Below are 18,364 nucleotides of genomic sequence, written 5' to 3' on the forward strand. Positions count from 1 at the left end.
GTGGAACTCCCTCTGATGTTGTGGTCGTGGAATTCACCGACCTTTGGGAAGTATTTCGACATGTACATGGGTACCTGTGTGGTGTAGTGTATCTTGTAGACCAGGCCCATGGACCGTTAAGGAATAAGAAAACACACTTTACAGCTCCAGGTCTCACATGGTATTTGGTTTGATAATTTCACCTCATGGGATGAAACCACAGAGCTCTTGAACTGGTTGCTGTTAGACAAACTCTGTCCTTTGTTTTTCTGTGTCTTCTTTGATGTCAGTGAGTTTAAACCAGGATGAGGTTCACTAGTCTCCAGCCAATCATCACTGTCATATCAGTTCCAGAACAGTCTGAAGAGAGGAGCTGGCCATCTGTAGTTGGTTCTAAATCACCAGCTGGATCTAAGTTACTGACTGGTTCTGATAATCCACAGTCCTCTCCATCAGGTTCTGTTTTCATCTGTTCTGTTGAGGTGCTGGCTAGAGGCTCTGTCTCTCTGTTTTCCTCAGTCTGGGTTTGGTTAAACCATGAGGACTGAGGTTTCTCTTCATCATCTTCACTCTTCACAGGGACAGGGTTGAAAGTGAACTTGATATCAGCCTCCTCAAGACCTTGAAGCTGCTCTACCTCCTGACTGGTCCAGAGTTCCTCTTGTTCCTCTTTAATCTGTAGGAGCTCTGGCTGCTCCTGACCCAGACTGGGGCTCCTCTCCTGCTGTTCAGGGGGAACCTCCTCTTCACAGACAGAGAGCTGTGGGGGGTCTGGAGGGAGGCAGAATAATAACATGAATAGTTGTAATTGCTGTCACCATTGGAAAGCCACCCATTTTAAGAATTCACACATGTTCTTCCTGTGCCCCAGGACAGTTCAGTCAGTATGTTCTTCCTGTGCCCCAGGACAGTTCAGTCAGTATGTTCAGACTGGTTCTGGTTAAAACCCATTAAATATATTTATTTTTTTATCCACTTTTTCTCCTTATTTTCTATTTTCTCTCCCATCCCATATTTCGTATTATCCAATTCTTCCCTCCCCTGTCTTGAACGTTGCTAGACTATGCCTCCCAAGAAGAGGGTCTTGTGTATTATTGGGTTTAATAGGACATTTATTGTACATTGGAGGGGGTTGCGTTAGGACATTTACAGGGGCCAGTTTCGAATTGCAGTCTCTGGTAGGTGCTCTTTGAGAGTGGTTTTGATAGTCTATCAGATAATCTCTGCACTGTGGCATTTCCTGCTATGTTCAGCAGGTTGCGCTAGTTTACCATTTCTGTTTTAAGTAATGTTTTGACTGTAGCTTATGGGTTAGGAGTTAGGTGTGGAGTGATCTTTTTTGTACGCATGCTGAAATTCAGAGTTGAGTTTGTTAGTGTGTTGAAACCTGGTCAAACACAATTCTTTCCATGAGTTTGCTAAGCACTGGAAGAATGCTGATAGGACGGCTATTAGCACCTGAAAACATGTCCTTCTTGTTTTTGGGTAGTGGAATAACTTTTGCAGCTTTCCATGCCAATTGACATACACCTTTCAGTAAGCTTAGATACAAAATATGGCATATGGGTACTGGGTAGTGCAATAGAGCCAGAAACCATACCCAAGAGTTTCCCATCTAATAATAATAATTATTAATTTTATTTATATAGCGCTTCTCAATGACCCGAAGTCGCTGTTCCTAATCCTGATGGTTTTTCAACATTTACACTACTAAGAGATGCTTCTACTTTATTCACATGCACAGTTTTGAAAGTCAAACTCACAATCTTTATTTCTCATTAGTTAATCAATTGTTTTGAAAGATTGTTATCTCACTTTTTAGTTTCTCTATCTTCCCAACAAAAAAAATCATTAAAGTAGTTTGCAATATTTAGAGGTTTAGTAATAAAGGCACTGCCTGACTCTATAAAGGAGGGTGTGTTGTCCCCTGATCTGCCCATTAGCTCATTTAATGTTTTCCACAGTTTATTTCCATCATGTTTAATTTAATTTATCCCATTTTGATAAAACATACTTTTCTTTTTCCTATTTATTTATAAAGTAAATGTTATTGAGGCATTACAAAAGAACAGAGCAGTTCTGTATCTCTCTGCTGAGGGTATGCAAGATGTGCAGTGACCAGAAGACTACAAATATGTTGTTTTATGTGTCTTCTGCAGCTGAGGGACAATACATGTCAAAAAGCAGTTCAGAGTCACTCTTCTGTCTCTGACTGAATGAGAACCGTTACATAAAGTCATCTACTAATCTAGCAGTCTTACCTCTATGTAAAGTCATCAAGGTAAGACTGCTAGTTTACTAGTAGATGACTTTACATAGAGGTAAGACTGCTAGTTTACTAGTAGATGACTTTACATAGAAGTAAGACTGCTAGTTTACTAGTAGATGACTTTACATAGAGGTAAGACTGCTAGTTTACTAGTAGATGACTTTACATAGAGGTAAGACTGCTAGTTTACTAGTAGATGACTTTACATAGAGGTAAGACTGAGTTTACTAGTACCGTAGATTACTTTACATAGAGGTAAGACTGCTAGTTTACTAGTAGATTACTTTACATAGAGGTAAGACTGCTAGTTTACTAGTAGATGACTTTACATAGAGGTAGGACTTAGGGCTGCCGCGGTATTGATGTTTTCCTTACCGCACAAATTTGCAAAATATTTCCTACCGCCGCGGTAACCGGAAAAAACATTTGAATGCATTTTTTTTTAGTAGCAGTCTATTCTTTATAGCATATAAGTGTTATATAATTGTAGTTGTATTATCTGCGAGACATCGCCACCACGCAACAAGTCAAAATGCTTGCTATCTGCAAACAGCTCCAGCCTCCACTGTCTGTGTGTCAAATCACATTCAGCATTGCCATCTTCCCAGTGTTGTTATGAAGCATGATAGCTAATTAGCCAATGTTCAGCTGCAAAAACGAATAATGTCAATTATGTTATAAGACATTGATATCAAGAGCTATCTGTAGCTACTGCTAGCCGGCTAGATGACGTTAGACAATGCATCATGTATTAAATAAAGTGAACTATTTAGTTTACTGGGTCGTTAAAACAGTGAGCTAACGTGAGCTACCTAGGTCTCATGCTCCCGCATCCCTATCATTCTTAAACTCAAATGCGCATTTGTTGATATCAGGAGCTATCAGTAGCTAGCCAGTTAGACAACGCCTCATCATGTATTAAACTAAAAATAGTTGACTGTGTAGTTTTGTTTAAACAGTAACGTTAGCTCGGTAGCTCACGAGCGATAGCTAGTTAGCCAACGCTAGCCAGCACTTGCGAAATGAATACCAAACTGATTATATCAGACGTTGATATGAGTAGCTAGATAACATTAGACAACGCCTCATGTATTAAACAAAAGTGAATAGATGACTGGGCCATTTTGTTTAATGCTTGTTAAATGTTGAAAGAGGAGCTCTGATATGCAATGACCCAAAACTTCACAGGTGGTGTGACAGGATCTCACTGCCACCTAGTGGTAGCCTATGTTGCTGTATGTACTGTGTTGATTGATTGATCATTTTATTAAATGGGCCTGGATGAATGATGAATGAATGAATGAAAAGTTTATCATTGCAGAATGGGTACAATACAGTACGGCTCAATACATACAATTGTTAAGGGGATGCAGACCAGAGAAAGACGTTTGTCTTGTTTACATCAGGGTCCCCCATTTTCAATTCATAGTGACATTTAAAACATAGACAACATACATGACATCATGACATTTATTGCATAGGGACATACATGACATACAGGTATATAGTACTGTTACATTTGTGACATATATGATATGCAAATATACAGTACTGTTACACATAGATCCTGACAGAGTATATACATATGATGGGGAGGAGACTGTACATTAGGAGGGGGTGGGTGGGTGGGAGATAAATATACAGGTGGGGAGAGAATATATACATACGGAGGGGGGAGAATAATGGTGGGGAGGAGACTGTACATTAGGAGGGGGTGGGTGGGTGGGAGAGAAATATACATATGGTGGGGAGAGAATATATACATACGGAGGGGAGGAGACTGTCTATTAGGAGGGGGTGGGGGGGTTTGGACATTTTAGGTGGCCAGTTTCGAATTGCAGCCTCCCGTAGGTGCTCTTTTAGAGTGGTTTTGAATGTGGGTAGGGATTCACATTCCTTTACAGCTTTGGGTAGGGCGTTCCACATTGATGTGGCATAATTGCAAAACGTGTTTAGTCCCTTGTTTGAGCCGAATCTGGGTTTAACATGATTTGTTGAGCTTCCTCTGGTGTTGTGGTCGTGGTATTCACTGACCTTTGGGAAGTATTTTGACATGTACATGGATACCTTAGTCGTATAGTGTATCTTGTCGACCAGGCCCATTGCAAGTTGCTGTACTCTGTCGTCTACTCTAAGCCATCCTAGGTAGTCAAAGTGGGCAGGGGTGAGGTGGGTTCTAGGAGTAAGGTCAAGTAGTAGTCTGACCAGTTTGTTTTGTGATGTTTGTAATCTTGTTTTTAGCGCCTTTGAGGTGCTTTGGTGCCATGAGGTGCAAGCATAGTCGTAGTACCCTTGAATGAGTGCTCCTGCCAGAGTCTTCAGGGTATTCTGCAGTAGTGTGACTAGTGTGACTGCAACTTGTTCCTGTTTGCGGACGACTCAGCCCTGCTGGTCTCTGACAAGAACAAGTTACAGGTTGAAAAAACCCTCAGCTCGGAACTAGGCAGAATCTGCATATGGCTCGCTGATAACAAACTATCATTACACATGGGCAAAACAGAGTCCATTCTCTTCGGTTCAAATAACAAACTCAGCAAGACCGACGGCTTCTCAGTTACAGTGGGTGACAATATTGTCACAAGGAAAGATGAAATTACCTACCTGGGTTCCATCCTAGAGGCTAATCTCTCCTGTGACAAAATGGCATCCAATGTAATAAAAAAAGTCAACCAACGAACTCGATTCTTGTACCGGATCTCCTCTCTGGTAAACAAGAATACCCTGAAGACTCTGGCAGGAGCACTCATTCAGGGGTACTACGACTATGCTTGCACCTCATGGTACCAAAGCACCTCAAAGGCGCTAAAAACAAAATTACAAACATCTCAAAACAAACTGGTCAGACTACTGCTTGACCTTACTCCTAGAACCCACCTCACCCCTGCCCACTTTGACAACCTAGGATGGCTTAGAGTAGATGACAGAGTACAGCAACTTGCAATGGGCCTGGTCTACAAGATACACTACACGACCAAGGTACCCATGTACATGGCAAAATACTTCCCAAAGGTCAGTGAATACCACGATCACAACACCAGAGGGAGCTCCACAAATCATGTTAAACCCAGATTCGGCTCAAATAAGGGACTAAACACGTTTCGCAATTATGCCACATCAATGTGGAACGCCCTACCCAAAGCTGTAAAGGAATGTGGATCACTACCCACTTTCAAAACCTCTCTCAAGAGACACCTACGGGAGACTGCAATTCAACACTGGCCCCTGTAAATATCCTAACCCAACCCCCTCCAATGTACAGTCATTTACCTAGTATGGTTGTCAATAGTCCAATGTACAATTTTGTTTGTTTGTACAGAGTCTCCCCCCCCTCAATGTACAGTTTTGCTTGTTTATACAGTGTGCCCCCCCCCCCCCCAACCACCTCCAATGTAAATTACCCAGTATGGTTGTCAATATCCCAGTGTACCCAACCCCCCCCACCCAACCTCCTCCAATGTACAGTTTCTACGTCAAATGTATATACTCCCTTTTCTTGACTCCTTCTGTATCACAAACAGTACTGTATTTGCAAATCTGGTATGTCATAAATGTATAGATGTAGCAGTACTGACTATCTGTATGTCATGTATGTCATATATGTCCTGATGAATTGAAAATGGGGGACCCTGGTGGAAACAAGACGAAAGTCTTTCTCTGGTCTGCATCCCCTTAACAATTGTGTGTATTGAGCTGTACTGTATTGTACCCATTCTGCAATCTGTTAATAAAGTTTTCAATCAATCAATCAATTCTTGTTTACCAGAGAGGAGATCCGGTACAAGAATCTAGTTCGTTGGTTGACTTTTTTTATTACCTTGGATGCCATTTTGTCACAGGAAAGATTTGCCTCTAGGATGGACCCTAGGTATGTAATTTCATCTTTCCTTGTGACAATAGTCACCCACTGTAACTGAGAACTGTAACTGGTCTACAAGATACACTACAAAACCACTCAGGTACCCATGTACATGTCAAAATACTTCCCAAAGGTCAGTGAATACCACAATCACAACACCACAGGGAGCTCCACAAATAATGTCAAACCCAGATTCGGCTCAAACAAGGGACTAAAAATGTTTCGCAACTATGCCACATCAATGTGGAACACCCTACCCACAGCTGTAAAGGAATGTGAATCACTACACACTTTCAAAACCAATCTCAAAGAACACCTACGAGAGACTGCAGTTCGAAACTGGCCCCTGTAAATATCCTAACCCAATGTACAGTAAATGTCCTAACCCAAAAATACACAAGACCCTCTTCGTGGGACCAAGTAAGGTTTGGTCGATATTCCAATGTACAGTTTTGCTTGTACAGTTGTAGTTTCCCTCACCCACCCAACCCCCCCCCCCCCCCCCAATGTAGTCCCACCCACCCAACCTCCTCCAATGTAGTTACCACGTCAAATGTATATACTCTCTTTTTTAGACTCTTTTTTGTATCACAAACAGTACTGTATTTGTAAATCTGGTATGTCATAAATGTATAGATGTAGCAGTACTGTAGGGGCGGCTACGTGGCGTAGTGGGCAAGGCGCTCGCCACGAAATGCTGGAGACGCTGGGCTCGTCAGATCGAGCCCAGCGCTCCACATTTGCTTTCAGTTTAGCTGGTCGTCCGTACTAATACACATTGGCCGTATTAGGGGGTGGGAAACTGATGGGTGGGGATCGGGCATTGTGGACAGCGACTCCTACATGTCGGTTGGTGCGCCTGCACAGTAGAATCAGGAAGCGTCGGGGGCAGCGTGAGCCTCCCACGCGTTACTCCTCGCCACTGAGAGATCGAGCTGCGCAGGTGAAAAGATGCGACTGCTGTTACCTCAAGTACTGGAGGGGACTTGTGCTATGTATGACTTAGTCCACATTGCAGCCGGCTTGTGGGAGGCAAGAAACAGCGTCCGTGACAGGGGAGGGTTGAATTAGATGATACGAAATTGGGATGAGAGAAAATATAGAAAATGGGAGACAAAGTGGATAAAAAAAAATGTAGCAGAACTGTCTATCTGTATGTCGTGTATGTCATATATGTTATGATGAATTGAAAATGGGGGACGAAAGACGAAAGTCTTTCTCTGGTCTGCATCCCCTTAAAAATTTTGTGTATTGAGCCGTACTGTATTGTACCCATTCTGCAATCTGTTAATAAAGTTTTCAATCAATCAATCGATCATACACAACACACTGAGGCCTACAACAAACTGACCGGATCGTCCTTTATTCATTATGTTGATTGTACTGTAGCACTATTTTACTCTGTCCATTCTATTGCATAATTTTACTATCTATCTATTCTATTCTACTATTCTATTATTGCACTGTATTATTTTACTCTGTCTATTACAGGTACAAAACTGTCAGGTATTAAACTGTGTGGGTATCAAACAAGAGACTGTCTGGCTTTAAAACTGTAGGAGTCAGGTCTAGAACTGCACCCTGAGAGAGGGAACTGCGCTCTGAGAGGAGGTTCGAAGGGTCAAAGTGGGTATCAAACAGGAGGGAAGACTGTCAAGTTTTAAACTGTGGATACCAAACAGAGAAGGTGAAGACGACTTTGAACTGTTGAACAGTAATCCAGAACTATTTTATTGCACTGAAAACAAAACAAAAAATTTGCATGGAATAGCGCACAAACTACAGTATGTAGAAATGAACTGGTTAGTCAGTCTTGGACTATAAACAATGCCTGTCAAATGAGCCATACTATTGTCTCCATAGCTATAATACAGAACACACAATGGGTCCGCAAACATCGCTAAAATGGTCAATAACGCTGGCGCCATTGAGTAAAGATGGGAAAAGAGCGTGGCGGTCAATGAGTTAACAGGGACGGGGTTGAATGTGAACTAGATGAGGGAGGGAGGGACGTGAGTTTGTTTCTTCTCTGGTGTGAATCCTCATGTGGCTCTTTATAGATGTCTTCCGAATAAATCCTTTCCCACAAACTTCACAACTAAATGTTTTTTCCCCAGTATGGCTTCTGATATGTACTTTTAGGTGACATTTTGCACCAAATCTTTTAGGACACAGTGTGCAACAATAGGGCTTTTCCCCAGTATGGCTACTCATATGTGCTTTTAGGGAATTCTTTTCACAAAATCTTTTAGGACACAGTGTGCAACTATAGGGCTTTTCCCCAGTGTGGCTTCTCATATGTGCTTTTATGGCATTTTTTTCACTAAATCTTTTAGGACACAGTGTGCAACTATAGGGCTTTTCCCCAGTATGGCATCTTATATGTACTTTTAGGGAATACTTTTCACTAAATCTTTTAGGACACATTGTGCAACTGTAGGGCTTTTCCCCAGTATGGCTTCTCATGTGACTATTCAGGTTTGCCCGATTAATATATCTTTTAGGACACAGTGTGCAACTATAGGGCTTTTCCCCAGTATGGCATCTTATATGTACTTTTAGGGAATCTTTTTCACTAAATATTTTATCACACAGTGTGCAACTATAGGACTTTTTCCCAGTATGGCTTCTCATATGTGTTTCCAATAGTGTAATAGTAGTAAATTTCTTGCCACAAACAGTACATGCCCTGTGAGTTTGAAGGTGAAGTTTCAAGCTCTCTGTGGGTTCTAAATGTTTTCCACACAAACCACAGTCACTAGAATGGACTTTAAGATGGAGCATTAAAGCGTTCCTATTAGGAAAACATTTCCCACACACTTTACAGCTCCAGGTCTCACATGGTATTTGGTTTGATAATTTCACCTCATGGGATGAAACCACAGAGCTCTTGAACTGGTTGCTGTTAGACAAACTCTGTGCTTTGTTTTTCTGTGTCTTCTTTGGTGTCAGTGAGTTTAAACCAGGATGAGGTTCACTAGTCTCCAGCCAATCATCACTGTCATCAGTCTCAGTTCCAGAACAGTCTGAAGAGAGGAGCTGGCCATCTGTAGTTGGTTCTAAATCACCAGCTGGATCTAAGTTACTGACTGGTTCTGATAATCCACAGTTCTCTCCATCAGGTTCTGTTTTCATCTGTTCTGTTGAGGTGCTGGCTAGAGGCTCTGTCTCTCTGTTTTCCTCAGTCTGGGTTTGGTTAAACCATGAGGACTGATGTTTCTCTTCATCATCTTCACTCTTCACAGGGACAGGGTTGAAAGTGAACTTGATATCAGCCTCCTCCAGACCTTGAAGCTGCTCTCCCTCCTGACTGGTCCAGAGTTCCTCCTGTTCCTCTTTAATCTGTAGGGACTCTGGGTCCTGGGTTTGGTTAAACCATGAGGACTGAGGTTTCTCTTCATCATCTTCACTCTTTACAGGGACAGGGTTGTAAGTGAACTTGATGATATCAGCCTCCTCCAGACCTTGAAGCTGCTCTCCCTCCTGACTGGTCCAGAGTTCCTCCTGTTCCTCTTTAATCTGTAGGGACTCTGGGTCCTGGGTTTGGTTAAACCATGAGGACTGAGGTTTCTCTTCATCATCTTCACTCTTCACAGGGACAGGGTTGTAAGTGAACTTGATGATATCAGCCTCCTCCAGACCTTGAAGCTGTTCTCCCTCCTGACTGGTCCAGAGTTCCTCCTGTTCCTCTTTAATCTGTAGGAGCTCTGGCTGCTCCTGACCCAGACTGGGGCTCCTCTCCTGCTGTTCAGGGGGAACCTCCTCTTCACAGACAGAGAGCTGTGGGGGGTCTGGAGGGAGGCAGAATAATAACATGAATAGTTGTAATTGCTGTCACCATTGTGGAAAGCCACCCATTTTAAGAATTCACACATGTTCTTCCTGTGAACCCGGGACAGTTCAGTCAGTATGTTCTTCCTGTGCTCCAGGACAGTTCAGTCAGTATGTTCTTCCTGTGCCTCAGAACAGTTCAGTCAGTATGTTCTTCCTGTGCCCCAGGACAGTTCAGTCAGTATGTTCTTCCTGTGCCTCAGGACAGTTCAGTCACTATGTCTTCCTGTGCTCCAGGACAGTTCAGTCAGTATGTTCTGACTGGTTCTGGTTCAAACCCATTAATTAAGATTAAAATGCCAACCTAACAAACGGAGGTCTGAACGTTCGGGCTCAGCCCTACCTCTATGTAAAGTCATCTACTAGTAAACTAGCAGTCTTACCTCTATGTAAAGTCATCTACTAGTAAACTAGCAGTCTTACCTCTATGTAAAGTCATCTACTAGTAAACTAGCAGTCGTACCTCTATGTAGAATCATCTACTAGTAAACTAGCAGTCTTCCCTCTATGTAAAGTAAACTAGCAGTCTTACCTCTATGTAAAGTAATCTACTAGTAAACTAGCAGTCTTACCTCTATGTAAAGTCATCTACTAGTAAACTTAGCAGTCTTACCTCTATGTAAAGTCATCTACTAGTAAACTAGCAGTCTTACCTCTATGTAAAGTCATCTACTAGTAAACTAGCAGTCTTACCTCTATGTAAAGTAATCTACTAGTAAACTAGCAGTCTTACCTCTATGTAAAGTCATCTACTAGTAAACTAGCAGTCTTACCTCTATGTAAAGTCATCTACTAGTAAACTAGCAGTCTTACCTCTATGTAAAGTCATCTACTAGTAAACTAGCAGTCTTACCTCTAGTCTTACCGAGCTAGTCGCTTTTTCGCACCTACTCCCGAACTACGCATGTCAGGGCTGTACGTTAACTTTTTTTGCACATAGCACTGGTGCTACAGAGGTTGATAGTTTTGTAGCACAGGCCAAAATCTTGTAGCACAAGTATAAAACGTGTTATATTTGTAACAGTCACAAATGTGCCTATTGTATTTGTGTTATTTAGTTGCAGTGCCATGTTTGGCTGTCATTTAGTATATCGCCATGTGTTATTATTACTATGATACTCTCATATGCTATTTTCAATTAATATCATAAACAACATAAGGAATATTAGCATAATTTTGAGTGGACTGAAGGAATGAGTCAGCGTTAATAGTTTTAAATGCAAATAATTTATTGAAACATAGAAGTGGGGTCGGTTGGGACACACACACACACACAATGGGGAACCCTGATGTAAACAAGACAAACGTCTTTCTCTGGTCTGCATCCCCTTAACAATTGTGTGTATTGAGCCGTACTGTACTGTACCCATTCTGCAATCTGTTAAATAAAGTTTTCATTCATTCATTCACACACACTGTTTCAACTCACCACCCCGCATCATATTGTAGTCTAGTCTGTCTTCAAACTTCCACTCCTCTCGAAACTTGTTTATATTTGAATATCAACATTATCTGTCCATCCTCAGTTTACTATAATATACTCCTGTCCTGAGTCCTGACTCCTGACTAGTGACTTCATCGTCTTTCCAAACGCACGCACGCACACACACAGGGAAGGGGAGAGAGTGCCCCCCCATTTCCCTTTCCCCAGTCCACACTGTGTCTGCTGGCTCTGCACCTCTGCCTCTGATCAGGATTAGCTTGTTAGCTTGCTAACGTTGTAGTGATTGTAATGGTACATAAACGTTCATTTCGGGCGATGTGCGCATAAAGGAATGGCGACGGTGCAAAGCATGTAGATGCATTTGACCCGTTGCGAGAAAAAAAAAACACCACAGACTTATTTCGGGACGTGTAGGAGTGCGCACCAACCGACCAACGCGCTGCTCCTTGCAGAAGCACGGATAGGGCGGATATGACTCGTCGAGTTGTCACAAGAGTTTTTTCAAAATAAGAGTATCATATGCACCTGAACGTTGCTAGCTTTCGGAGCCTAGCTGGAGCTGCGCGTGGGCAGAAATGAGACCCGCTACAGGATTTTCAAAATAAGAGTATCTATATGAACCGAATCCCTATCGCACCAGTGCTATTGAAGTAAATCCATCCATCGCACAGACCGCTGTTGCTGTAGCACGTGCGATATATATGTCGCACTGTACTGCCCTGACGCATGTGCAGATTGACGACCTAGACTCTGTGGGCAATAGCTATAGCTCGGCAGAGAAAGTGCTGATCGACTTGGGATTGGTCGCACCGTGTTCAGGAGACTCAGGCGTATAAATATCTATTGGATCATGTCTCCCGCACCCCCACAGCCTTAGCGACAACCACTTAATGTCGAGGCTCTCATCCACATTCATTCATTTTCTCCCCCCGCTCTCTCTCCCATGATTTCAGAATCCCGGAAGTGTTGCGGTGGTCTATTGGCTGAGCGTGTGACATCACGCCCGGATTCACGTCAACCAGGAAATAACTAATGCTATAGTTATTGTTGTCGTCGTCGTCACAAATTGATAATAATCACAAGATACATCCAGTGCTGGATTTAACTAAATGGATTTATAGACACATTCATGGAAAGTTCATTCTACCGGCAGCAAGAAAAGTGAGTCTCAGCCTCTGCGTTATGAAATTATGATATGAAAAAAATGTAATTGTAGTGCTGTCAGACCCGGACACGGGTTGTCTTTTCCCTTTATTTTCTTCTCTGAGTGCTTCGTTTACATGTTCAAATCACAACGATGTTCTTCTGGGAGACAATACCGCCCACACACCCACCATTGGAAACCCCCCCACCGATAAGACTATGCAATGTCGCCCCCCATAGGATCTATAATGATTAAATTAATTAATAAAAAAAACGATGCTTCGAACGTCCATTCGAAAAACCCTGCCGAAGTTCGGATCTTAAAAACAGGCTTCGGGGACAGCTCTACATAGAGGTAAGACTGCTGGTTTACTAGTAGATGACTTTACATAGAGGTAAGACTGCTGGTTTACTAGTAGATGACTTTACATTGAGGTAAGACCGCTAGTTTACTAGTAGATGACTTTACATAGAGGTAAGACTGCTAGTTTACTAGTAGATGACTTTACATAGAGGTAAGACTGCTAGTTTACTAGTAGATGACTTTTTTGTATAGCACGTTTAAACATGACGCTTGTCAACCAAAGTGCTTCACATAGCTAAGTACAAAGAAAAAGTATAAAATAAACAGAAAAATAAAATAGAAATCAACGGATAGACAAAGGAAAAACAGAACAACACGTCAACAAGTACGGCAAGAGTCAAAGTGAGTCAGGGAAGGCCAGGCGATATAGGTGGGTTTTGAGTCTTGATTTAAAAGACTCGATTGAGCGGGCAGATTTAATGGACATGGGGATGCTGTTCCAGAGGTCAGGGGCTGCGACCGCAAAAGCACGTCCCCCCCTAGACTTGAAGTTAGACCTACGGGTGGTTAGGAGACCCTTATCAGCCAATCTGAGGGCCCTGGCGTTGGTATAGGGGGTGAGGAGGTCTGCTAGGTAAGCAGGGGCCTTACCATTTAGGGCTTTATAAACCAATAAAAGGACCTTGAAGTCTATTCTAAAGCGCACCGGGAGCCAGTGGAGGGAGGCAAGTACAGGGGTAAGACTGCTAGTTTACCAGTAGATGACTTTACATAGAGGTAAGATTGCTAATTTACTAGTAGATGACTTTACATAGAGGTAGGACTGCTAGTTTACTAGTAGATGACTTTACATAGAGGTAAGACTGCTAGTTTACCAGTAGATGACTTTACATAGAGGTAAGACTGCTAGTTTACTAGTAGATGACTTTACATAGAGGTAAGACTGCTAGTTTACTAGTAGATGACTTTACATAGAGGTAAGACTGCTAGTTTACTAGTAGATAACTTGACATAGAGGTAAGACTGCTAGTTTACTAGTAGATGACTTTACATAGAGGTACAGTAAGACTGCTAGTTTACTAGTAGATTACTTTATGAGGCAAGACTGCTAGATTAGTAGATTACTTTATGTAACGGTTCTCATTCAGTCAGAACCAGAAGAGTGACTCTGAACTGCTTTTTGACATGTATTGTTCCTCAGCTGCAGAAGACACATAAAACAACATATTTGTAGTCTTGTGGTCACTGCACATCTTTTCAGCATGTGTACAAAAAAGATCACTCCACACCTAACTGCTACCCCTTAAACTACAGTCTAGACATTTGTATGGCTGAGAGCTTTATACAATTCATCTCTTACATAAACCAAAATAAAATCAAAACATTACTTAAAACAGAAATGGTAAACTAGCGCCACCTGCTGAACATAGCAGGAAATGCCACAGTACATAGTTAGCAGGTAAATTCATTTACATTGATAAACATACTTATTACATGTGCTTGATTGTGATTGGTCAATAGCGCTCGGTTGCCCCTAGCAGCGGTCAGTTATTTCTCGATAATTCACCGCTGCCAGGGGCAACCGAGCAATAATGACCGGTGATACGGGTAACTAGCGCTATTGACCAATCACAATCGCGACCGAGCAATAATGACCGTTGTTCGCAGCTGGAGCAATCAAGCCCACTGACACACACTGCATCAGTGCAATCAGACACACCTGCCGGCTGCCGGCGATAATAATAATCACTTTATTTGGGCTGACTGACAGCGGAGCCACAGAACTGCGTCTGCATTTGATCTCGTCTTGTCGATGGTGTAAAATGAATTAGGTATATTTTTAGTAAGTTAGCCATGTAATAAGCGGGATAATGTATAGCTATACTCGGTCATTGTCGCAAAATAATTGACTTTCACTGACGTTTAGAACACCTCGGCGAGGCGCCTCGGTATTCTAAACTCTGTGTCGGTCAATTATTTTGCGAAAAAAAAGATCACTCCACACCTAACTCCTACCCCTTATACTACAGTCTAGACATTTGTATGGCTGAGAGCTTTATACAATTAATCTCTTACATAAACCAAAATAAAATCAAAACATTACTTAAAACAGAAATGGTAAACTAGCGCCACCTGCTGAACATAGCAGGAAAAGTCACAGTGCAGAGTTAGCAGGTAAATTCATTTACATTGATAAACATACAATATGCATGGAGCCACATACCTGCAGAAGACACATAAAACAACACCGTTGGAGTCTTCTGGTCACTGCACATCTTGCATACCTACATGTACAATATTAAACAATTCATTAGTTTGTTCACCAGAATCGTTGCTTTGGTTGAAAATTGTATTAACAGATTGCAGAATGGGTACAATACAGTACAGCGCAATACACACAATTGAGGGGATGCAGACCAGAGAAAGACGTTCGTCTTGTTTACATCAGGGTCCCCCATTTTCAATTCATAACAATCATTGCGACATTTAACGAGGTCTATACAACTAGTACTAGTGGTCAAATTAGCACAAATGTCATAAAACCATGTAATAAAATGAACGTTAAGCATTATGTATTACACGTTCAAACTTAAATGAGTTATATTTAGCAGAAACTAGTGAAATAAGGAGCTATATTTCAAACTGAACCACCTACCCTGACGCCCCTCAGCAGAGAGAGTGGGTACGGCAACACAACAGGGACAGACGGCGCGATATGCAATGACCCAAAACTTCACAGGTGGTGTGACAGGATCTCACTGCCACCTAGTGGTAGCCTATGTTACTGTATGTACTATGTTGATTGATTGAACATACATTTTATTAACAGATTGCAGAATGGGTACAATACAGTACAGCTCAATACACACAATTGTTAAGGGGTTGCAGACCAGAGAAAGACTTTCTTCTTGTTTACATCAGGGTCCCCCATTTTCAATTCATCATAACATACAGTACGGTTACATAGACATTTATGACATACAAGATATACAAATATACAGTACTGTTTAAGAGACAGCGATCCTAAAAGGAAATATATACATTAGAGGGGGAAGAAACTGTACATTAGGAGGGGGTGGGTGGGTGGGGGTTGTGGCATAATTGTGAAACGTGTTTAGTCCCTTGTTTGAGCCGTATCTGTGTTGGACATGATTTGTGGAACTCCCTCTGGTGTTGTGGTCGTGGAATTCACCGACCTTTGGGAAGTATTTCGACATGTACATGGGTACCTGTGTGGTGTAGTGTATCTTGTAGACCAGGCCCATGGACCGTTAAGGAATAAGAAAACACACTTTACAGCTCCAGGTCTCACATGGTATTTGGTTTGATAATTTCACCTCATGGGATGAAACCACAGAGCTCTTGAACTGGTTGCTGTTAGACAAACTCTGTCCTTTGTTTTTCTGTGTCTTTGATGTCAGTGAGTTTAAACCAGGATGAGGTTCACTAGTCTCCAGCCAATCATCACTGTCATATCAGTTCCAGAACAGTCTGAAGAGAGGAGCTGGCCATCTGTAGTTGGTTCTAAATCACCAGCTGGATCTAAGTTACTGACTGGTTCTGATAATCCACAGTCCTCTCCATCAGGTTCTGTTTTCATCTGTTCTGTTGAGGTGCTGGCTAGAGGCTCTGTCTCTCTGTTTTCCTCAGTCTGTGTTTGGTTAAACCATGAGGACTGAGGTTTCTCTTCATCATCTTCACTCTTCACAGGGACAGGGTTGAAAGTGAACTTGATATCAGCCTCCTCAAGACCTTGAAGCTGCTCTACCTCCTGACTGGTCCAGAGTTCCTCCTGTTCCTCTTTAATCTGTAGGAGCTCTGGCTGCTCCTGACCCAGACTGGGGCTCCTCTCCTGCTGTTCAGGGGGAACCTCCTCTTCACAGACAGAGAGCTGTGGGGGGTCTGGAGGGAGGCAGAATAATAACATGTGTGCTGAAGGGTCTGCAATTAGGTAAAATTAGACCTAAGATAATCCCCCTTTAAGTTCACCAACCTGTTTAATATGTGGGAGTTAAGTTATTATTATTTACCACATAATGTTTACTGTCTGCCTACTGCTGGCATCTCAGGTTATATGACAGTGCTGCCATCTAGTGGGCCAGAGGTGGTAGTGTTCCAGCGTAAGTGCGTCACTTCCTCTAGGAGCTTGAACTGACGTTGAACTTGCCCGGACTTGTTTAGAGAACAGACGTGCATCCAGCGTTGCTCTCGTTAACGTTATAGTTTGACGGTGACCAAGGATGTAAAGTTGCTTACCAAGCGGACATTATACCACCAAGAGAGAGTGAGTTTTTAGTACCCAGCTAATTCGAGGTTTAGTAAACGTCTGGGATTAGCACATTACAGCGGACTATAGTATTCCCCATTTATCGTTAACAGTTAGCCGAAGCTAGCTAGCTCGGTGCTAATACCTAAAGTAGCTTCAGCTCATGCTTTGATAGCTGCTCTATACTGGACATATCAGTCGATATATAGCACAGACCAGAGGACATTTAGATAGGGTCTGTGTCGAAGGGACGCTGTAAAAGGACACAACTAGTCCTATGTAGTAGCCACTAGCAGTAGCCTGTGGTACAGAGGGGACCAGCGTGTCTGCAGCAGCTGTTGGTGTGCGCCGTGCAGCACCACGGAGCGGAGCGAGACACTCGGATCCACCACAGCGGAGCATCTGGTCTGCAGGAGCAGACTGGTGGCGCCTATCGGACCGGGCAGCGTCTTCCCGCCCTCATCACCACGCAGCGGTCTACTACTCCTCGTTACAGAACCCATCCGGGTTCTTTCTCACCCCCAGGATTATTAACTCTCTCCACCTCTCTCATACTGCAGAGGGAATTGTTCCTCTGACACAGTGGTAACCGCGGCAACGTTTGGCCAGAACACTTTAATAGAACTATTTGGGCGCCCATCTAAATGTAGTGATAGTATTTAATTAGGCATTGTGTAACATGATAACAATATTTGTATGTATCTTTTTTCCCCCTTTTTTGCTTATATAAATGGCATTATGATTCAAACAGTTTCCTCGCTCTTTCTAGTTTAGGTGACTCCATTTTAAGTTATTCACTCAGTTGTGTATTTGGTACAATTAGTTTAAGAGTTAAGGCATCCTACCACACCCCCTAAGGTGACAATTATATACAGTCCTCTAAGCTCCCGCACAATTTGGTCACTTCGAGCCGGAGTTAAACCAGATAGGATGTCACGAAAGAGCGAGGTAGGTTCAAAGGGTTCCTTCCCCCCCCCCCCTTCCCTGAAGGGAAGACACGTGCTCCTAGGGAGCGTAGATTACCCTCCCGACTAGATGACTGTGTCCTGGGTACACCCAGTAGCCCTAGTTCGGAGAGCAATCAGCATGTGCTAAACACATCAGCTGACCGGACAGTAGGGGACTTTACAACCCAGACGGCAGGCACACCCCAGCTAGTAGAGGGTGCTGCTGCCACACCACAGTTAGATCAGACGGCAGGCACACCCCAGCTAGTAGAGGGTGCTGCTGCCACACCGCAGTTAGATCAGACTCTGAGAACAGAGTCAGAC

The 18,364-nt window shown here is 42.8% G+C and overlaps 1 protein-coding gene across 1 annotated transcript in view; it reads right to left on the reverse strand.

Moving 5' to 3' along the window:
- The window catches only part of LOC311233600 (uncharacterized protein), a gene marked incomplete at both ends in the record, with an annotated part of 30,866 nt that extends 13,270 nt beyond the window's left edge, over window positions 1-17,596 (reverse strand). Inside the window, 3 exons of the mRNA XM_084320567.1 lie at window positions 557-736; window positions 9,570-9,692; window positions 17,588-17,596. Of these exons, the coding sequence (XP_084176693.1) occupies window positions 557-736; window positions 9,570-9,692; window positions 17,588-17,596 (312 nt within the window). The remainder of the gene's footprint in view (window positions 1-556; window positions 737-9,569; window positions 9,693-17,587) is intronic.
- Window positions 17,597-18,364: the final 768 nt, after the last annotated feature.

This window comes from Notolepis coatsorum, assembly GCF_963971535.1.
Source record: "Notolepis coatsorum genome assembly, chromosome: 8".
Taxonomy (NCBI): Eukaryota; Metazoa; Chordata; class Actinopteri; order Aulopiformes; family Paralepididae; genus Notolepis; species Notolepis coatsorum.